The sequence below is a fragment of the Cydia pomonella genome, chromosome 26 (assembly GCF_033807575.1).
Source record: "Cydia pomonella isolate Wapato2018A chromosome 26, ilCydPomo1, whole genome shotgun sequence".
NCBI classification, from domain to species: Eukaryota; Metazoa; Arthropoda; class Insecta; order Lepidoptera; family Tortricidae; genus Cydia; species Cydia pomonella.
Window position 1 is genome coordinate 9,636,356 of NC_084728.1, and position 24,041 is coordinate 9,660,396.

The 24,041-nt window shown below is 37.1% G+C and overlaps 2 protein-coding genes across 2 annotated transcripts; both read left to right on the forward strand.

Moving 5' to 3' along the window:
* Positions 1-13,852: 13,852 nt before the first annotated feature.
* LOC133532214 (uncharacterized) lies at positions 13,853-16,721 on the forward strand. The gene is made up of 2 exons (XM_061870783.1): positions 13,853-14,187; positions 16,053-16,721. The coding sequence occupies exons 1-2, from the start codon at positions 14,090-14,092 to the stop codon at positions 16,681-16,683; spliced, it is 729 nt and encodes a 242-aa protein (XP_061726767.1). The 5' UTR covers positions 13,853-14,089; the 3' UTR covers positions 16,684-16,721.
* A 767-nt stretch (positions 16,722-17,488) lies between these two features.
* On the forward strand, positions 17,489-18,456 carry LOC133532191 (uncharacterized). Its single transcript, XM_061870740.1, has one exon. The coding sequence runs from the start codon at positions 17,597-17,599 to the stop codon at positions 18,368-18,370; it is 774 nt and encodes a 257-aa protein (XP_061726724.1). The 5' UTR covers positions 17,489-17,596; the 3' UTR covers positions 18,371-18,456.
* Positions 18,457-24,041: the final 5,585 nt, after the last annotated feature.

A 24,041-nucleotide genomic window follows, 5' to 3' on the forward strand; every position in this document is an offset into this window, starting at 1 on the left:
GCCAATTTTTTTTCGTGATTTCGGGGTGGGTCCCATAGTAAAAGTTGCTCAGTATGACCTATATATTCACCCCTTAAATTATTGCAGGTGACAAAATAAACACCCTATATACTTATTCTACCTCTATGATTGACAGTCTTTATTTCTGACTTATCTCCACCGTATTGATCGACTAAATATAGAGCTTATAGCTAAATCTAGGGTAAATGGAGATTTTATGGCCTCTATAAAATGGCTATATATTTATCACCTTTGGGACAGAAACAATTAGATATTCTACCTCTATGATTGACAGTCTTTATTTCTGACTTATCTCCACCATATTGATCGACTAAATATAGAGCTTATAGCTAAATCTAGTGGAAATGGAGATTTTATGGCCTCTATAAAATGGCTATATATTTATCACCTTTGGGACAGAAACAATTAGAAAGGGGCGGTTCATGTCAGTATAGTTCTAGTACAGCTTATACGGAGAGTTACTGGCGTGCCAGTTACTTGTACTTCGGTTTAAAGAATCTTTATTGTCTAAGAAATTGCAGAAATTTCACTTAAAGACAACTTGTAAATAGCTAACTTAAAAAACAACTTGTACTATTAAACCGAATTAAAACTTGCGTAAGTCATACTAATACCAAAGAGAATTTGAAATAGAGGTGTATTGTCAAAGAAAACTTTGTAGTCGCGTAAATTTACTGCCATCTTTCGACTCATGGTTAAAACTTTTAGAACGCCATTTGACTTTGATCATTATTCTTTCAATGATATGTGTTAAATATCAAAAAGTGGCGTTCGCTTGGCAATTAATCCCAAGAATTGGCGTAGGCACTAGTTTTTACGAAAGCGACTGCCATCTGACCTTCCAACCCAGAGAGCAAACTACGCTTTATTGGGATTAGTCCGGTTTCCTCACGACGTTTTCCTTCACCGAAAAGCGGCTGGTAAATATCAAATGATATTTCGTACATAAGTTCCGAAAAACTGATTATTACAGGGTTTGAACCCGCGACCTCCGAATTGCAAGTCACACGCTCTTACCGCTAGGCCACCAGCGCTCAAACTTTAATACTAAAAAACTAATTTAAAAACTTTCCATAGACAACATCTTTTTTTACCCATTCAACAACCTTGAAAAGGCAAAAAGCCGTCAATAATTAATCAAAACCGTCTTTTAAGAGTTTTAAAAAGTTTTGCATCGACGCATTGAGCCGTTGAGAGGAAGACATTTTGATTTATGGATTCTTTTGTGGCAGCGATGCTGTTATGGCGCGAAGATGTAGATTAAATAATCCAATAGATATGCCACTTTGAATTAATTGACCGATCGTCAGCGAAGGTCACCGTTTAAGCTTGGTCAAAAATGATGTAGTATGTCCGAATGTTCTCTACAGGTCGTAATTCTCAACCGAAGTTTCGTCCAAATTTGTGACCAGGTCCAATAATAAAAAAAAAAATAAAAAAAAAAAATAAAAAAAAAAAACTTTTATTCAGTAACTATTATTAGGTTTACAGTAGCCGTGCTGGTGCCTCTTTGTAAGTATTTAAGATACCAGTGTTAAGAGAACACCGCTCTTCCACAGGATGTTTTGCTTACAATATAACATGTTCGTATATGTACATATATTATCTTTCGATGATATTGCATTTTAGCATTTTACTTAAGAAAAAAAAAACAATAGAATTATAACAAACTGCAACAACTTATGTATATATATTTTAAGGTAGAATGTACAACAATAATAGGATAGGATGTAATAATAGGGGGTATTACTCTAATGTTCTGTCGGCAGAGTGCAGCACTAGCACATATAAACCAAAGAATCAATCATTTATTTAAATAAATAAATATTATAGGACATTATTACACAAATTGAGTAAGTCCCACAGTAAGCTCAAGAAGGCTTGTGTTGAGGGTACTTAGACAACGATATATATAATATATAAATATTTATAAATACTTAAATACATAGAAAACACCCATGACTCAGGAACAAATATCCATGCTCATCACACGAATAAATGCCCTTACCAGGATTTGAACCCGGGACCATCAGCTTCGTAGGCAGAGTCACTACCCACTAGGCCAAACCGGTCGTCAAATAGAGTAACAAAAGGTAATTTATATGTAAAAATACAGTAACAAAAGGTGTTAGACCTATTCAGACCATACAGTAACTTAGTTATAATGTACATAATATGCCTTAAACAGTTTTTTGAGAAGTTTTCACTATGACATTGATGAATCAAGGCGGTTTGTTTACAGAGAGCCTATCGCGAAACGTGACAATCGATTTCGTTATCTGCTTCTCTATCGCTCAAAGACGCAAGAGTGATATCTCTTTTACCATAGTCTAGTTCCTATATGAAGTCACGAGTGGTCAGAAGCCTTAAGAAAAAACAAAACAAGTGTAGGTAATAAGCAACAATTTGTTAACAAAAACGCATGCCAAGAGGTTAAAGTCTGTGAAATTATGAAAGCAACGGTCTAAAATAGAGAAAAATGACTAACACTGGAGTGAAATCCTAACTCTATTCTATATGCTGTAAAACAATTCTTAAAGATCCTAGAAATTTAAAAATCTACATTTAAAAAATAGGAGTTCAAGGTTTTGTATTACAAAAAAAATACAAACACAAAATTATTTCATTATTTTACACTATTTAAGGAATTAGCCAAAAAAATAGCAGACGCTACCGGTGATCGTAGAGCTGGCAGCTTCCTCGCACAGAGAATAAGTATTGCGATACAACGAGGAAATGCTGCCAGCATCTACGGCACCTTGCCGCAGGGGGATAGTTTTTAATTATTTATTTTAAGATTAGTTTTATTTATTTTAAGATTAGTTTTATTTATTTTAAGATTTAGATTTTAAGTTTTATATGTATTATGTTGTTGTGTTTTTAATACTTGATTTGTTAATAAATTGAATAGATGAGTAATTTCATTAAATACTGTAGATATAATTTAAGGGACGGACGGTGTCTCCCGGTAAGCAATATTGCCTGTGTTGGGAGGCACCGCTCTTCCGTGATTGTTGATAACTAATACTTACTAAGATATTATATTTACAAACATTTACTACCTATACTATTTAAAAAAATAAACTTATATCGGATCGGACAATGTGTGCTCTTACAATGGCATATCTGCTCAACATTAATTAATCTATGCCCTTGGTGCGAAACGCCATTTATATCGCTAATGACATTTGGATCCAAGATGGCGGTAAATCTTGCGTCCGTTGAACTTAGTGTAATTACTTATTAGTTAACCAGTTAAGTTATTAGCGGTAAAAACTTAAAAAGTTTCTCTGTTCAGCTTTGTGGTAGTTTTTTTTTATTTGGCAATTTTTGGGCTTAGCTTTTTGTAGCAAAAAAATGAGGCTTTGGATACCTACTTACAATAGGATAGTATATATTATATTCCAGTAAGTCGAAAAAAAAAATATTTTATAGTATTTCGTTATTTATTTAAAACTGTACTTATACTGCAAGGAAAAAATTGATTATATCAGCCCTAGGGCTCTAGAGCCCTAGGGCTGCGCAAAGCCTTGGGGCAGTGTTGGCCGAACATCAATTGCATTAAAGTTTCGGCCAACACTGCTGTTTCTTTTCTTGTTACCAGTATTCTTGCGGAGCCCCCTCCACGAGAATGCTTGTAATATTTAAAAAAAACACCTCTTCTATGTCCACCTGGTTCACCGTTTCAAACGAAAAAAATAAAATTATTCACCACAAAAAAATATTAAGAAGCGTTGCTTAGCCTAACACTCCGCACCCTCGTTGAGTTGAGATCTGGCAATCTTACTCACCGGCAGGAACACAACACTATGAGTAGGGTGTAGTCTTATTTGGCTGCAGTTTTCTGTAAGGTGGAGGTACTTCTCCAGTTGGGGAACTCTAGATCTGAATGACATCCGCTGTGCCACTTAACGGGCATAGGGCAAACGTTATGGCGCCATCGCTCGAAACGATGTCTTATCTTTATCTGTATATACCTTTATATATACCTTTGGCCTATGATATAGTGGATGGCGCCACTTATTCATATTTAACAAATTTAAAACATTTCAGTGAAAGAATAAGCATCTAAGTCAAATGGTGTTCTAAAAGTTTCAATCATGTGTTAAAAGTTAGCAGTAAATTTACTGTGGCTACAAAGTTTTCTTTGACAATCCACCTCTATATCAAATTCTCTTTGCTTTATACTAACTATAAACTGAAATCGATGTCATATCTTCCTCTTCCTCGCGTTTTTCCCGGCATATTGCCACGGCTCATGGGAGCCTAGGTTCGGTTTGAAACAAATCCCAACAACTGACGTAAGCACTAGTTTTTTTTTACGAAAGCGACTGCCATCCGATCTTCCAACACAGAGTGTAAACTAGGCGTTGTTGGGATTAGTCCGGTTTCCTCACGATGTTTTCCTACAGCGAAAAGCGACTGGTAAATGTCAAATGATATTTCGTACATGAGTTCAGAAAAACTCATTGGTACGAGCCGGGGTTTGAACCCGCGACCTCCGGATTACAAGTCGCATGCTCTTACCGCTAGGTCATCAGCGCTTCAGAGTCTCACAATTTACACAAGGAATCTCACACTATTTCGTGATATCGTGAGAGTAAAATTATAAATAAAAGCTGGAATTGAAAGTTAGTTGATAATGTCTTTAGAGCTAAGTTTAAAATGATTTTTTCGGTTTCTAAACAATTAGCCTGATAATAGATCGATCGCAACTCCGGGCCGTGCTCGTCGACGTCCCCATCCCCCATGATGAGAATCTCGTGAAAGCCGAGATGGACAAGTCCAGCAAGCACCTAGACTTGGCTCATAAGATAACCGCCACGTGGGATGTTGATTCGACGATCTTTATCCTGATAGTCGTTTCAGCGCTTTCGCTCATAGCGAAGAGGCTCGACCAACACTTCGGCAGACTCTCGATAGGTTTTTGGATCAAGGATGGAGGTTGGATCAAGGGTCAGATGCAGAAGGCGGTAATCTTGGACACGGCGCGGATAGTCCAGCAGCGGTTCCTCTCAGGGATCGGAAACCGGTATTTTTTGTATGGGAACGAAAACGGTATTTTTTCGTTCTTTGTTAATTATTCCCTTTCTAATTGGGAAATCTAATAATACAAAGTCGTTATCTAAAAACACAACTGAGTCCTATATTTAGAGTATAAAATAAACCGAAATATATGTTTATTTCAAAGTTTTTCCAAAAAACCGGTTCCGATCCCTGGTTCCTCTCTCTGCAGCCCTGATTACTGGCAGCTTGGGCCCTGGGTGCTGGCTGCACCATAGGTTAGGTTTTTTAAAATGTGTTTATATGTATTTTGTATTGTTTTAATTAACCTAACCGAAGACATTAAATGAATAAAAGATATAATGATATTTGTGTTTGTACAAATTTATACAATTTTATTTTATAGACAATTACTTAAGATATGTCTGAAAAATAATTATTGCGCAGTCACGAACGTATTGATTGGGCGATAAAATCTTAACAAAAGTTATATGTGATTTGAAGTCAGTTACTTCAAAATGGAGGAGTCTCCAATCGATCGATTATTGTCTTTAAAGTCCGCAGCAAGTCTCCATACAACAGTAATTGGCTACTTGACAGTTTTTTGTACATAATGTCAAACGATCTTGATTTTCCTTTGGATCAAATGTCTATAAGAACTCATGGCGTTTAAGCAACACAAAGGTCAAATGAGAGTTAAAGTCTGACGCTCGCACTCGACGATTGAAACGCCTCTAACAAAATGATAATATGATGTGACGTCACATTACATAAGTCTGTCCTAAATGTATGGAAGATCAAAGAAATTGCTGTTTTGACCCTGAAATATTGCGATTATGTGTATAGTTGTAATACAATTTATTTTTCAATGAAATGTAAGGAATCGAATGGTACCATTTTCTTTTCTATATTTGAAAGACAAAAAAAAATATTTATATTCATTTGTATTTAGCGATTTAGAATTCAGCGATTATTTTTTCTTTTTCAAAACTTACAAGTTAAAATTCAAAAACATTATATCCCCGGTCTCATCGGTCCCGAGCAGACACCCGTCTCGCTCACGCTTTTGGTCAGTGATAGTGATAGAAGAACACGAAACCTACAGGGCTTAATATCTAATTCCCCCACCTGACAATAAACAGTTAATAGAAAACAATAAATTAGAAAATGGCGACGTCAAATTTCAAAATGGTCGCCCGCTAAACAAGCTTTATGACTTGACACATTCATTACGGGTGCTTGATGACAGATGAGAACCAATGATGTGGATGAGTTTTTGAGGCATTTATATAATGCTTTTCTCCAAACATGCGAGGAAATAAGGTAAAATAATCATAATTTAAGCATCAACCAGCACTCAAACCGAACCTTAACATAAATAAATTAATAGTTTTAAAAACACTAGGAAAACACGCTTATGATACGATATTCCATCATGGAATGCCAGTGCCTATCTTCCGGCTTCATCATCAGACCTTGAAACCTAATCGTGGTCAAAGTTCATTACAAGACTTTTCTAACAAATCAAACAGCTATGATACGATGTTCCATCATGAAGTTCCAGTTAATATCTTCCGGCTCCATCATCAGATCAGTTCGACAGTACCATATTATTGTATTGTCATCAGAACTACATACAGCTGCCAATTTTCATGATGCTATGATCCTTGGAAGATGGTTAAATTAGTTACCTTAGATTCCATTACATAAAATACAATATACAAATACTCTTTATTGCACACCTCAATACAGAAACAGTACAAATAATACAACACATAAAGAAGAGGTAAACAACAGGCGGTCTTATCGCTAAAAAGCGATCTCTTCCAGACAACCTTACATACACTTACATAGTTAGTTACATCAGGTCGACCTAATAAAAGCGTGTTAAAAACGTCAAAAACAATTTCCCTCTTTAACTAAGTATTGAAGAAGTTAAATGCACAACTTATTCTACTATTCATTATTAACAATATTCGTTCATTCAATAAAATTCTTCAATATAAGCTGTATGTGCACGCATGAAATCCTTAAAAATATATAAAAGTTATATAGTTTTTGATTTTATTAAGCAATATTCGCACGATCATACACGACGTTCTTGTAAGAACAAGACATGTATGGTTGTTTATCTTACTATCTCACTCTATCCTATAGCTTAAAATGATGCTGACCAGGTCGTGTAGATACAGCCCTCGGCTATATTAATTGACTGTTTTTTTTTAGTGGATACATATTTAAAAAAGTAAAAAAATAATACAGTAATAACTTCCCGTCCTCTTAAACACGACAATAATGGTTTGATGTTTTTTTTTTAATTTGAGTTTTTTTTTAATACTACGTCGGTGGCAAACAAGCATACGGCCTGCCTGATGGTAAGCAGTCTTCGTAGCCTACGTACGGCTGCAACTCCAGAGCCAGAGCCTCTCTCTCGAGTTAGACCATAATTAAGAACTTCCCGTCCCGTACTATTTTGCTACAATAAGGTAAATATTTCTAAGCATATTGGCGAAAAAACCATTAAGTTGAAACTGTATTGCATTAGGTTTATTTTATACTATATTTTGTATTGCATTAGGTTTAGGTTTTATTTAGGTTTTTTGACGACCGGTTTGGCCTAGTGCGTAGTGACCCTGCCTACGAAGCTGATGGTCCCGGGTTCAAATCCTGGTAAGGGCATATATTCGTGTGATGAGCATGGATATTTGTTCCTGAGTCATGGGTGTTTTCTATGTATTTAAGTATTTATAAATATTTATATATTATACATATCGTTGTCTAAGTACCCTCAACACAAGCCTTATTGAGCTTACTGTGGGACTTAGTCAATTTGTGTAATAATGTCCTATAATATTTATTTATTTATTTATAAGGCACGTTATAATAGAGGTATAAAAAATCAGTATTATGTAGAACCTATTCCTTCAACGTAACGCGATGAAACTCAAGTAGCCAACCAACACAAAACAGATGTCGCTTAAAAAACAAAAATTATTACTTCATAACAGCAAAGTAGTATTGCTGGCCTTAACGGCGCTACCGTTGGTAATTTTTATCTTTTTAAATTGCTGGACGGCGGGAAATATCGAAAACGGAGCGGTTTATGAACGTTTTTAATTGGATTTCAGGAAATAAAAAAGAAAGTGATTTGGTAAGTGGCTGGGAAGATATTAACTAAGCGGTTTGTTTGGTTTTTTATTGTTATGATATTAAAAACGTCGAATCAGAGAGATTTAAAAGGAAGGGTCGTATTTTTTTTTCCCTCTCATTTTAAAACGGCAAACGTGATTCTTCTTCTTCGTCCTAGCGTTGTCCATATTGCCACGGCTCAGCGGAGCCTGGGGTCCGCTTGACAACTAATCCCAAGATTTAGCGTAGGCACTAGTTTTTACGAAAGCGACTGCCATCTGACCTTCCAACCCAGAGGGTAAAACTAGGCCTTGTGGGGATTAGTCCGGTTTCCTCACGATGTTTTCCTTCACCGAAAAGCGACTGGTAAATATCAAATGATATTTCGTACATAAGTTCCGAAAAACTCATTGATACGAGCCGGGGTTTGAACCCGCGACCTCCGGATTGCAAGTCGCACGCTCTTACCGCTAGGCCACCAGCGCTAAAGACCACGTGATTGTAAATACAAAAAGAGAAAACGTTTTTCACTTTTAAATAATTTACATTCTCCATGATTTTTTAGTATTATTGATTCAATGAAAAACTAAGTTTAAAGGTTTTCCTTTTTTTTATTTGCAACCCTAAAAAAAAATATTTTCAAAAAAGGGAATCCTATAAACCTAGAATATATTATGCTGAAGCGACATCAAAATCATCAATCAAGTGATTTGTTAATATTTAGATAATGGAAATCGTTTTTATTTTATTTTATATACTACGTCGGTGGCAATCAAGCATACGGCCCGCCTGATGGTAACCAGTGTCCGTAGCCTATGTACGCTTGCAACTCCAGAGGAGTTACATGCGCGTTGCCGACCCTAAACCCGCCCCCCCTCGTTGAGCTCTGGCAACCTTACTAGGCCAGGAACACAACACTATGAGTAGGGTCTAGTGTTATTTGGCTGCTGTTTTCTGTAAGGTGGAGGTTCTTCCCCAGTTGGGCTCTGCTCTAGATCTGGAATGACATCTGCTGTGCTGTGCCCTACCACACAGAGCGAGATGACATTCGCAATGCCCATACCTCTCTTTTGGACGTAGTTTAAGGACGTACCCGGGTTTCGTTTTCTCCCGAAATGGAATTTCATAGAAAAATTACCGTTATTTCTTTAGATTCGAAAATCTATTCTTCCCTCTAAAGGGTCCCCAGCAACCTCGGTTCTCCATTCAAACGTAGTTAAAGCCTGACCAGTAATATATGATCACGCGCCATATTGCGGAATTTCATTGAAACTAAATTTTCATACTAATCTGAACTGTTACCCTATACATGAGAATAACAGCGTATGTATATATATATATATATATATATATATATATAATACAATGTACATATTTATATATATATATATAAATATGTACATTGTATTATATTATATTGTATATTTATTAGTATATTAGGTATTGTTTTAATACTTATATAAGTATTATGTGTGTTTGTATTTAATAGTCTCCATATTTAGCTCCTTGCACTACCTGTTGACTTTTGTATGAGTTCGAAATTTCCTGCTACCTAAAGGTTGTCTGGAAGAGATCGCTTTTTAGCGATAAGACCGCCTGTTGTTACCTGGTTCTATTTTCCTTTAAAATTCATTTGTAGTTTTATATGTATGTAAAATGTATAATTGTTGGTGCAATAAAGAATATTTACTTACTTACTTACAGCGCCCTCTTGACAATGATCATATATTTCTGGTCGGGCTTTACGCTCTCATTTTAAAATGTCTACCTAGATTGCTCTGAAACTTTATACTTACAATAGGATAAGGTATATCTAGTCCTGTAATTAGTTTTTGTAGCTTCAAATACCATGGTTAATTCACGCACGCCCACGCACGCTCACGCACGCTCACGCACGCTCACGCACGCTAACGCACGCTCACGCACGCTCACGCACACTTACGCACGTTTTCGCCATGTGTGTGCATTAAGCTAAAATTTTTAATGGGTTTATGTTATACATATATAATTTACATCAATAATATTATTTGTTGATTTAATTTTGTACCTATTTATATTTAGAGGTTGAAATTATTGCATTCAGCAATTAGGGGCGTGGCACACTGCGTCCGATTCGCACATCGCTCCGACGTGCGAGTGGGATGTCGCTATACGTGTTACACGCATAGCGTTGTCTCGTGCAAACTTCGGAGCGACTTGCGAATGTAAACCGTAGTTCGATCTTCATGTTGGTTGAAATTAGCAAATGTCATTGGTCAATAATGTCGTCATGACGAAGTTAGTCATTAAAGTCGTCGTTAACGACGTAACGAGTTGGGACCTGCTAATTCGAACACCTTTGGCTTTACGATGCACTGTAGAGTTAGGATGATACAGAAAGACAAGTCACTTTTTAAAATTATTATATTCCTTTTATTTACATATTTACCTACGTTTATTTGTTTATGTTTAAACGATCATAATATCAGAATCAGAACCCCTAGTGTAAATTTATTCGATAGCGTGACGTGAAGTACGCGTTTAAGTCTCATTTTGTATGGGATTTAGAAACAGCGCGCCAAGCGGAACGTTTTGGATACTCAAATCAAATCATTTATTTGCTAGAATACAGTCAAGTGGATGTTGTCAAATACATTTCAAAGAACAGTGTATTCAGCCAGCTAACAGACATAAAAATCTTATATTAATAAATAAAATTAATCTAATTTATACTACATTATATTAAATTTAATGACTATGCGGCATATGGTCAAAATATTCATTTAAAGAGTAAAAAGCATTTTGTACTAAAAATCCAATAAATAACTCGAAATCCCATACGAAATGAGCCTTAACGCAAACGCGTACGTCACCTCACGCTATTGAATAAATGTACACTAGGGGAGCGGTAAAATGCCGCTTTCGTTTCATCAAATAGTACATTACGATAATCATTTACTCCTGATTAACTATAAAATACACAAGTATAATACAATAAGGAAATTTATAGTAGATTGTGCAACGAGGGCGGTAAGTGAAATATTTGACATGAGGGAATTAAAGACCTTAGTATCAGACATGTTGGAACACATTCGTGGCAGCCTTGGAATTCGTGACGTAGCGGATAAGCTGCAGGAAAGTCGCCTCCGATGGTATGGCCATATAAGCCGCAGACCAGTAGACTACGTCGGAAATAGATGCCTCAACCTCACTGTCCAAGGCCCTAGATCACGCGGCCGCGGTAGGCCTAAGAAGCGCTGGCTGGAGGTCGTGAGAGCGGACATGGTGGAGAGCAATCTCACATCTGAGGATGCCGAAGATCGGGCAAAGTGGAGAAGATTAAGTAGGAAAGCGGACCCTGGCGCTAGGCCAGGAAAACGCTAGGTTGAAGAAGAAGAGGAGTATCAGACATGTTGGCGGTCTGACCTTGATATTTTCTATGGGAAAGTAAATTTTTTTTTCGCGATTTCGGTATTGGTCTCATAGTAGAAATTGCTCAATATGACCTATATATTCAGCCCGTAAAATATTGCTGGTGACTAAATAAATATCCTATATAATAATGACATACTCCAATGACAGCTCTGTCTGTTCGTCTGTCTGTGCGTCTGAACGTTCGAGCAACGTTCCCGTCTGTAAATATTTACGCATGACTCACAACGAGCTAAAATGGCGCTTAAATAAGATATTGCTAACCGAAAGTGGATTTCAACGGAAACGGTTAATAATTTAATCGAATATGACAGGTTTTCTTAACATTTGACATAGGTATATATAACCTAAAATGTCTAGGAAGGTTGTTATCACAGAAATATTACTAATGGACATATATTTATATATACTACAAATTTCAATTGAAATCCACTTTACCTAACCAAGAATTAGGAACAGTAGAGTGAGGAAATTCTTCTCATGTACGTAAAGTTGATGTTGAAGCGGTATAAAGTTGTTTTTTATGCTTTAGTGCATAAATTTAAATAATTTTGCGGCCCATATTGACTCATCAATAAAGTGTAAAGCCTGCTATACAAACTGTACTACTACATATTGAAATACACCGGCTACCGCCCCCCCCCCCCCCCCATTCTTAATAAGTACGGTAAAATAACCTTAAATATGTGATATTTCTGTATATTTTCCTCGAAATCAAAGTGACAAAAGAGTATATAAGCCCGAGTTTATCTTATCCTATCCTATTATGTAATAATTTCCACGGATAAAATGGGTTATTTTATGCCCTTGTTGGACGATCTACTATTTTAATTCAAGTATATTCATGGTAACATAAGATTAATATATTGATTATCTCGTAAAATGAGCGGCGAACGCCCGAAACTATAGTCTATGTCTATATAAACAAACCACAATTAGGTATTTTATTGGGCTAGAAAATTCTGCAAGTCAATTTGACTGTGGCAAAACTTACAGAAGTTTTACTACGATTTATAACTTGCTTAACGTAACAACAAAGCTGCTATAATCGTGCTATTTTTTAATTTAATAGGAATATATGGGGATGATATGATTAATCAATAGTTATTGATTAACACGTCCAAAATTTAAAAGGCCATATGTACTGTAAAACGCTGCTGCTGCGCTGGTTGGACATCGTGACAGCGAACATGGAAGAGAACAATCTTACATCTGAGGATGCTGAACAAAGAGCATATAAATGCTGAAGACCGGGCGAAGTGGAGAAGATTAAGTAGGAAAGCGGACCCTGGCGTTAGGCCGGGAAAACGCTAGGTTAAAGAGAAGATTTACTGTAAAACGTTGTACACTATACATGCAAAAAGGTAAGTCGGAAATCGTGTCGAGTTTCGAACTATGTATCGTAATGTATTATTTTATGAAACGAAAGCGGCATTTTACCGCTCCCCTGATCGTTTGATCAACCGTTTGCCGGATGCTTATGAAACTTATTGTTATAGATCCGAGGAATTGGGATGTTAACCCGTACAATATAGATACATATTATGTAGGTTTAAAGGGCTATATTTATCAAATAGACAATAGATGATGAGAATAGCGAGCCAAGTAAACTGTTACTGTTATTCAAGTTTATACCCGGGTACGTCCATGGACCCGGGTCCGTCCGTAATTGGACCCGGGTACATCTTTAAACTACGTCCAAAAGAGAGGTATGGGCATTGTGAATGTCATCTCGCTTTGTGTGGTAGGGCACAGCACAGCGGATGTCATTCCAGATCTAAAGCAGAGCTCAACTGGGGAAGTACCTCCACCTTACAGAAAATCGCAGCCAAATAACGCTAGACCCTACTATGTTGGGTTCCTTCCGGTGAGTAAGGTTGCCAGAGCTCAACGAGGGTGCGGAGTGTTAGGGTCAACGCGCATGTAACTCCTCTGGAGTTATAGGCGTACATAGCCTAAGGAGCCTGCTTAGCATCAGGCAGCCGTATGCTTGTTTGTCACCAACAAAAGTTGAATTTGGCGTTTTCTATAAACTACTGAGTTTATAGAAAATGCCAAATTAAACATAAATAATGTATGGAAATAATCACGTCACTTTTCATTTCATCTATAATGCCGATTGTTCAATTGCTTTTATTTTTTTATAATTCTCCTATCTCTACTGCGCTCAAATACTTATAATAATATAATAATAATAAATTCTTTATTTGGCAGGCAAGAAACCAAAAAAAATACAATGCACATAATAAAAGGTGTAAAAGAAAACATAAAATACAGTAAAGAATAAAATAAAAAAAATGCTTATAAAAATAATCATGCTTATACAACTTTTCAGTGTTTAAAACCTTCACCACAAATGAAAACTTTCTACAAAAACCTCTTACAAATTTGAAACATGTCTGTCAAAGTTAACACTAATCATTACATTGTCAAATAACAATAACATTGCTTTCTATTTGGTTTCTCACTTAAATTATAGTTAAAAGCCTGTTCGCATTATCGGACGGTGCGAGCAGGCTTCAATATGTCCGAAAAGAACTCATGTCAGAACAACAGACAGAACGAAAAATCCACAAGTCATTATTGCGATGTCTTGCTCAGATCACAGGAAGATAGGAACAGGTATCTTAATAAAAATAAAGTTTTTGGCAAAAATTTCATTTCTTTTACAAGCTTTTATCGCTGACTGTACTTTTTTTAGACAGGCGACTAAAACTCATCGATCTAATTCTAAAAACCCCAAACACGATTAGGTTGCGTTGTTTTATCACAGAGTTCCTATGGCCACCTCCTGTCTCCATCATCAGATCAGCTCGATGGTACCATAATATTGCATTGTCACCCGACTTACATATGCATGCAAAATTTCAGCTCAATCGGAAACCGGGAAGTGGATCAAATTTAACTTGCAAGATTTGATTACACACCGACAGACAGACAACGGGACAGGTGAGACTAAATAAAAGCTTGTAATAATAATAATAACAAGTATTAATTTTCACCACACCAGCTGGTAAACTCTCTTCAAAAACTGATGATAAAGTTGCATTTTATCCACATGCGTGGAAAGTGTTGTTTCCTCATGTTGGCTGGATATTGACTTTTAAATGATGATTTTGAACATACACATACATAAGTATGTATTAACGTTCATTTGATTTTGTTTGTTATTTTACTGTTAGTATTGTCCTTACGTTGGTGTGGTGAAATTTTTTGTGTTTCGCTCGATGTCAAAATTTGTTCACAAGTTGTTTATTTGTTTTACAAGAGGCGGGGTGGCACTTGCCCTTTGTAAAACAAATAACTATTGCTAATCCGCGAAATTATACCATGCTAGAATAAATTGAATGGAATGAACGGAACGGAAAGAATGTTTTATTCCATTGCCACACGCCAGATCGTCAACATCTCCAGCATCTGATGATGGCGAAACACGTCTTGAGTTTTGTACTTTTGGTGGTTTGTTATATTTCTAGCGCTGGTGGCCTAGCGGTAAGAGCGTGCGACTTGCAATCCGGAGGTCGCGGGTTCAAACCCCGGCTCGTACCAATGAGTTTTTCGGAACTTATGTACGAAATGTTATTTGATATTTACCAGTCGCTTTTCGGTGAAGGAAAACATCGTGAGGAAACCGGACTAATCCCAACAAGGCCTAGTTTTACCCTCTGGGTTGGAAGGTCAGATGGCAGTCGCTTTCGTAAAAACTAGTGCCTACGCCAAATCTTGGGATTAGTTGTCAAAGCGGACCCCAGGCTCCCTTGAGCCGTGGCAATATGCCGGGACAACGCTAGGAAGAAAAAAAAAAGGTGGTTTGTTATATTTATTTGCATATTTAGTCAGACCAAGATACCAGCCCAGAGAGTGCAAGTGTTATTTTGAAAGTCAAACTTCTATGAAATTATGACGAGGCCTGGCTGATCGATGAAAATCGCTGCGACCTTGACGTTGGCGGAATCATCGAAAATATCGATGATTGAAAAGAAAGATTGATTGAAAATCGCTGCCAACTTGGTTTGACTACAATATTTGTTTGTTTTTTTTTTTAATATGGATATTCGAAAAATAACGCCTAATTTTATTACTACTACTACTACTTAATGGCGCAGCGACCCAAAATGAGTCTTGGCCTCCGACACGAGTACACGCCAGTTGTCCCGATCCTGTGCCATCTCCCGCCAGTTATCGGCCTGGAGATCGCGCAAGTCCGCTTCAACAGCATCGCCCCAGCGATATCTGGGACGTCCGATAGGCCTCCGCCCTACCGGGCGTCCCAGGTATGCCCTTTTAGCGCCGCGATCCTCCTCCATTCTCAAAACGTGGCCAAGCCAGCGGAGACGGTGAGCTTTTGTTTCGCCGACAATATTGGGTGTAGCCACAAGATCTTCAATCTCGACGTTTTTGCGGAGTCTAAGGCTGCCATCCTCTCTTCTCACAGGGCCCAGGATCTTTCGAATTTTATTAACCTTATTCATTTTCATTATTTGCAGGACTTTTTCTAAACTATGCCATGGAGACGTAAGCGTGCTAGGCAAAATATGGATCTGCACTCTTCGGGCGTTCTTACTAGGATTCCAATACCCTTTATCCGGGGTTACCAGTACTAATAAGATTCCAAAATGCGAAGAAAAGTTGAGAGTATCTAAAGTTATTGTAGAATGTCCTAAAGAAGAAACACAAGATAATCTTTTACATAACATGGTTCTACCATACGTAACTAAAGCAAGACGTACTTGTCAAGGGATCATTGGTGTCAGCAGAAAAGGACTAACTAATACTTGTGATGAAATAAAGAGTGATATATCTAGAACTGGAGAAAATATAATTAAATATTTTAGAGATGAAGAGAATTATAACAGAAGAGTACAATTAGTGGCAAGCGGGGGTATGCTAGGATATTTAAAACCTGGAGGTTTGCCTACAAGATTCTTCTGTGCAGCTTGTGGACTGGCCGGTACTGGGATGCTGTGTTTTCCTGAGGAAACAGATGCTACTATTAGGAAGATATCCTATTTTACTGGAAATGCAGTGATGAAGGGGTATTATTTTATTACTGATAGAAAACCTCCGGATGAAAGAAATATAAGTCAAGATTTTTGTAAAAGTCCGCGTGAAAAATGAGTTTTTTTTTTTGTTATTAAATAAATCGTTTGTGATTTCGTGCGTGTTTATTTGCCAGCGAAGTTCAGTTTAGGAAATAGGTATTGCAAAATATTTTATGATTCCTCTGTATTTTTTATAATGCCATACTATTATTAAATATAATTTCGTAAATAGTTTTTAGGTACTGGAAAATATCTTCATATTAGCTTCTATCCGTGACTCTAGCTGCGTAGAATTATTATTTCAATAATAAAAACTATGCTATATGCTTCCACCGAATTCAAACTATCAACATACCAAATTCCATTATTCAGGAGGTTCAGAAAATCTAAGACTTAAAATTATATATATTTCAAGAAATTGTCATCACAAGGGAAGCAGTTCAATGGTCCCCACATCTCAGAGAAGAAGTATCGAAGAAGTAAAATAATAATTATTTACGATACAAATGCAGAAAGTAGGAAATCCGCAACGAGTGGTGATAAATTAAAACACAACCGAAGGGAGTGTCTGAAATCGACACGAGTTGCGAATTACCTATTCGCACGTGTGTCGTACAACGTTTTACAGTACATATGCCTCTTTAAAGTTTCGACATATGCACGGAAAGTGCTCATAGTCATAGTAGTAGCACCATATGTACTGTAAAGATATTTACTTAAAATTCTCAAGTCTATGAAGGGGCTCGTCTGGTATTTCCTCTTAAGCTTGAAGAGGTAACAGACAGATAGGCGAAGTTATTCTCAGGTTTATGATGTTATTATATTAGTATGGATAAGGTAGTAATATTCCTACAAGAAAGTTTTCATAGCTTTTGACATCCAGTAAAAAGTTTATTATACTTTCATGTCATTTAATAATGAACAGAACTGTGGTCATTCTGTCATTCGATGACAATGTCATTTCTATATAATTTTTATAATAAAACAGCATGAAAATGCAAAAAATAACAGAAAATCATAATAAAATTGAAAATCTCAAGGAAGATGATCAAGCGTATCTAGAAAGAAACAAACACTTATATGTTGCTGGGAAAATAAGCGGAATAGCTCTTAAAACCATTTTAAAATCTGCTAAGTATTGTTTCATACCATCAGTTTCAGCTGCTGCAAAAGATGATACTCCTAAAAAACCTCCACCGATGAAATACAAGGATCTACCCATATACGACAGCCCTCATCATCGCTGGAAGGAGTTCGAAAATGACAAAATCAGATGCCCAGACCGAAAAGTCACACACGAATTCCTACTACCAACAGTAACGGAATACCGCAAGCAAGTATCAGGAATAATCAACACAGCTACTAAAGAAATGAAAGATACTTATCAAGAAATCAGTAGAGATTATAGATCAGCTGAAAAGAAGATCTTGAACAAAATGAGATGTCCGGATAAAATTAATCAGCGTATGGCTTTCGTAGCTGCAGCAGGTATAGCTGGTTTTGTGAAAGGCAAATCTATACCTAGACGTATATTTTTATCTAGTGTCCTCTTATTTGTGACTGGATCTATGTGCTTCCCGAAAGAGACTGATGAAGCCACTAGAACAGTTCTGTATATGCTTGGGAAGGCGTTTGTGCCCATGTACAACTTCTATTTTCGTACTGATTGGTTGATGAGGGAAAGAGTACCATGTGAAAGAGATCTGCCTAAGATACCTACTCCACCTACGAAGCCTTTGCCTGCTTGTGCACCGAAAAAGTAAATATTTTTAATTGTTTTTTTAATATCAAATGGTTTCTTAAATATTGGTTTTTACACAGTTTTTGGAAAATATGCAACTTTATTGATTATTTTAGTTTTATTTGGCAGTATTTATAATTTAACTTTATCAGCTTAACTGTTGAACAATGTCTAATTAAAGTCCTGATTAAGCTACTTGCCACTTATCTGAGGAATAAAGTCATATTTGGCGTTTCACAATCTTCATTACTACGGATGGAAACGGCACAAAGGACCAGTACCCCTAGTGTAAATATTTTCGACAGCGAAACGTGACGTACGCGTTTGCGTTAAGTGTCATTTTGTATGAGATTTTTGACTTTCCAAAACGTCCCGCTTGGCGCGCTGTTCAAAAACCCATACAAAATGAGACTTAACGCAAACGCGTACGTCACGTTTCGCTATCGACTAAATTTACACTAGGGGTACTGTATTATGCGCCATGAGTTGTTGTTTTACAAGCTTTTATTTACAATCACCTGACCGTTGTCTGTTTGTAATCAAATCTTGCAAGTTAAATTTGATCCACTTCCCGGTTCCCGATTGAGCTGAAAATTTGCATACATATGTAAGTCGGGTGACAATGCAATATTATGGTACCATCGAGCTGATCTGATGATGGAGACAAGAGGTGGACATAGGAACTCTGTGATAAAACAACGCAACCTAATTGTGTTTGGGGTTTTTAGAATTTGCTCGATGAGTATTAGTTGCCTGTGGAAAGAAAAGTACAGTCAGCGATAAAAGCTTGTACCAAAAATTAAATTTTTGCCAAAAACTTTTACAACAAAGCATAGAAGCGGAGTGTGAATCTCGCGACCTAAACGCATAAGCGCCAAGAATTTTACGGCGCTTACAACGTTTTGGTCGCGCGGTACAGGTTGCGATTCTAACAATTTTATTGGTTGGTATGGCTTCTCTATAGTAATAGTAAATCAATGGTGTAAATACCAAGATATACAATGAACGCCCTAATCACGCGCGAGTGTTTGGAACGATAATCATTTTTATTCGTTTTAATTTTTTTCCTAATCGGTTTTATGTTATAAAATTACTAATATCTCTTTTATCAAAAATATTTTGAAAGTATATTAATAATACCTAATTCTATTTGCCGATTTCGTTGTAAACGAAATTGCTAAAAATGTGACGTCACACCAGGGAGCTTGCCAAAATAAATAAATAAATAAATATTATAGGACACAAATTGACTAAGTCCCACAGTAAGCTCAATAAGGCTTGTATTGAGGGTACTTAGACAACGATATATATAATATAAAAATACTTAAATACATAGAAAACACCCATGACTCAGGAACAAATATCCATGCTCATCACACAAATACATGACCTTACCAGGATTTGAACCCGGGACCATCAGCTTCGTTGGCAGGGTCACTACCCACTAGGCCAAACTGGTCGTCAATAAATGTGACCAAGTGTGACAGGAGTAGGGAGGGGTCAAAAAACCTCGAAATTCGTGTGACGTAATTAATGAATGAGCCCTGTTTACCACTAACCAATGCTGTTTCTGCAGTTTTTTTTTCTAATAAAATACAAGGGTTTTAATAAAGTATAGGTATATACTACGTCGGTGGCAAACAAGCATACGGCCTGCCTGATGGTAAGCAGTCTCCGTAGCCTATGTACACCTGCAACTCCAGAGGAGTTACATGCGCGTTGCCGACCCTACCCCACCCCCCTCGTTGAGCTCTGGCAACCTTACTCACCGGCAGGAACACAACACTATGAGAAAACTTAAGTAAGTCACCTGTTGTATGTAGCTGTGACGTATTCGAATAGACATTTGTTTTGTTTGTGTGTGTCTTTTAAAAATGTATTGTCTATTCGAACACGTCACAACTACATACAACAGGTGACTTACTTAAGTTTTTTACCTATAACGCAGTTATTGTTGGGACATCCCATGTCTTTTAAATATCGGCATAAATGATATAGTTCGTGAAAACTTCGCCGCATTGATGATAGACTATTGGCCCGATTCGAAGAATGATTAACACGTTTAAGATCTTGGAAAGATCTATAAAATATCGATAACTAAACGAAATGTCAAAATTGACGTTTATTTCGATTTCGCTGTGATCACAATAGGGAGCGTGCATGAACTGTAGGAGGCAGCACAGGAGCCGTCAGATTTTTGGCGCGAGGCGTAAATGTGATGTTTATTGTTCCGATGTAGCCCACAAGATGGCAGCACTTACTATGCACAAGAAAACACGTAACGTGTAAATGTACATGTTTATGGTTACGATTCAGGCCACAAGATGGCAGATCCTCCAACGCGCACGGTCCCTTGTCAAAGTGACATTGGTTGCCCGCAACGAGCGGCTTCTGTCAAGTAATCAATTATACGTCATACAAACGATTTCTAAATGAGAACTTATTTAACCAGAACTTATTGTTATCGTATCTCATTCTTCGAATCGGGCCGCATAATAGAAAAGATTATAAATATTCTGAATTACTGTACAAAAACCGGACAAGTGCGAGTCGGACTCGCCCACCGCGGGTTCCGTACTTTTTATTATTTGCTGTTATAGCGGCAACAGAAATACATCTTCTGTGAAAATTTCAACTGTCTAACTATCACGGTTTGTAAGATACAGCCTAGTGACAGACAGACAAATAGACAGATGGACGGACAGCGGAGTCTTAATAATAGGGTCCCGTTTTACCCTTTGGGTCTGCTTCTTCTTCCCGGCATTTTGCCACTTAGCCTGGGGTCCGCTTGACAAGGAATCCCAAGATTTGGCGTAGGCACTAGTTTTTACGAAAGCGACTGCCATCTGACCTTCCAACCCAGAGGATTGGTCCTTGTTGGGATTAGTCCGGTTTCCTCACGATGTATTCCTTCACCGAAAAGCGTCTGGTAAATATCAAATGATATTTCGTACATAAGTTCCGAAAAACTCATCGGTACGAGCCGGGGTTTTAACCCGCGACCTCCGGATGGCAAGTCGCACGCATTTACGGCTAGGCCACCAGCGCTTCTTCTGTTTATTGGGTACCTAACCCTAACTAAAAAGTAATGAAATATTATATTTTAAAACCTAGACCCAACCTGGACCTTACAAAGATTAAGCTTTATAATACAAGTAAACAACTATTATGACTACATTCGAACAGCGCTCCTAGTAACATTCCCTTTGACGACGGGTCGTTCCGGCGATAAGCGTCAAGTGAGCGTAGGCAAGCGTAAGTAAGCGTAAATAAGCGCGGACGGGCACAATGAGCAGTAACAGTAATCGGCTATTGTCTGGGCATGTCCCAAGTTATTGTTGGCCGTGGATATAGGGTCTAATGCTGGAAGAGGCAGAAAATCTAAGTAGCTACGACGAAAGTTGAGGACCCGCTCGAAATTACCTCTTCATAAAAAGTGTAAGGATAATGTTTAGTTTAAATAAATAAATAAATATTATAGGACATTATTACACAAATTGACTAAGTCCCACGGTAAGCTCAATAAGGCTTGTGTTGCGGGTACTTAGACAACGATATATAATATATACATATTTATAAATACTTAATACATAGAACACATCCATGACTCAGGAACAAATATCCATGCTCATCACACGAATAAATGCCCTTACCAGGATTTGAACCCGGGACCATCGGCTTCATAGGCAGGGTCACTACCCACTAGGCCAGACCGGTCGTCAAAGTTTATATAGATATTTAGTAATCAAAATACATTTTTTAGTTTATAATCTAAGTATACGATCATATCATATCATATCATATCATTTATTCCATTGAATCATGTAAAAAAAAAAAATCAAAAAAAAAAAAAAAAATTCAAATGTGTCGATTAAAAGTATTTGTAATGATCGATCACGTGAAGGGTCACCTCCATCCCCCCATCTTGAATATTGAACGATCATTTGGGAGGCGACGTTCGAATGATAACGGGCAATCAATATTACAAGTGGTTTCGATGATTGTATTGTGAGCAGAGGGCCTACCGCGAACCACGTTCGACGTGTTACCTCCCTATCACACTTACGTACGAATTTACAAGTGCGACAGAGAGGCAACACTTCGAACGTGGTTCGCGGTAGGCCTCCAGGTCAGTACGTGGTTAGTCAGATTAAAAGAGGTTGTATTCATCGTGCCAAATAAATTTATTTTGATCACACCTACCGTTGTTTTAATAAAATGATCAGTACCCCTAGTGTAAATTTAGTCGATAGCGAAACGTGATGTACGCGTTTGCGTTAAGTCTCATTTTGTATGGGTTTTTGAACAGCGCGCCAAGCGGGACGTTTTGGAAAGTCAAAAATCTCATACAAAATGACACTTAACGCGTACGTCACGTTTCGCTGTCGAAAATATTTACACTAGGGGTACTGACCCCTTATAAAAGGTAGTCCGCATTTTCCTCCCTGAATATTAACATTATTGAAAATATTTTGAAATAATTTGTTGGATATCAAGTACAACTATGCCCCTACGTTTAATTTTTTTCGAATTTGTAATTATTATAAGAATTAGGAGCATTTCAAAATTTGTATGAATTCTGTTTCCGCTCCTAATTTTTACAAAAATCTAAAAATGTCAAACTTAGAAGCATAGCTATGGTAAATATACATCAAATTATGTAAAAATATTTTCCATGATGTTAATATATGGAGACTACGATTGTATGGAAAAACGGTCGTCCCCTTTCCTTTTAATATAGATTTAGTTAGAGGAAAACGTTTTATACCGAAATGGAATTTCATAGAAAATTACCGTTATTTCGCTAGGATCGCAAGGGTCCGATTTGAAGAATTATTAAGAGATATTTAAGATCTTGGAAAGAGATTGAAAAGATCGATAACCAAACGATATGTCAAAATTGTCGTTTATTTCGATTCTGCTGTGATCTCAATAAGATCTATTTACGATATTTCTAACGTCAAAGTGACATTAGTTGCCCGAATCGTGCTGCTTCTGTCAATTATACGACATACAAACGATATCTAATTGAGAATTTATCTAAACCAGAACTTATCGTTATATTTCATTCTTCGAATAGGACCACAAAGCTATTCTTCCCTCTAATCTTTGACTCTTGGCACATCTAGCGCGCTACATCTCTGTGAAGCCAAGATAAAGTACCATCCAGAAAAACAATGCCACAATATATACACATGCTATTACCGCTTTCACTGATGTCCATCAAATGTTACAATGAAATTCCTGCCTACGAATATTCATATTGACGGAATTCATACATGTGTATCTTAAAGTTACTCGCTGTCCCTTTTTAGGGTTCCGTAGTCACCTAGGAACCCTTATAGTCTCGCTATGTCCGTCCGTCCGTCCGCTTTGCTCCGTGATCGTTAGTGCTAGAAAGCTGCAATTTGGCATGGATACATAAATTATGCATAGCGACAAAATGGTAAAATAAAACCTATAAAAATATTTCTTTTTGGGTGTCTCCCATACAATTTTTTTTCTTTGAACCAATAGTTGGACAGGTCTTTCAAAACGAATAATGGTCTCCAAAAACCATTCTCTTATAGAGTTATTAGTACCTGGGCGACCGAGCTTTGCTCGGTTATAAGTATTTATTGTAATATGGTGGTGTATAGGTGATAATCTTAACTACATTTTTTTACTAAATTAAACTTGTCTAAAACAATAAA

Excerpts from the sequence above, each read along its gene's own strand:
- LOC133532214 (XM_061870783.1), top strand. The coding sequence starts at position 14,090 with ATGTCCGAAAAGAACTCATGTCAGAACAACAGACAGAACGAAAAATCC. Across the intron at positions 14,188-16,052 it reads TCACAGGAAGATAGGAACAG|GACTTTTTCTAAACTATGCC; the intron begins GTATCTTAATAA and ends CATTATTTGCAG.
- LOC133532191 (XM_061870740.1), top strand. The coding sequence starts at position 17,597 with ATGAAAATGCAAAAAATAACAGAAAATCATAATAAAATTGAAAATCTC.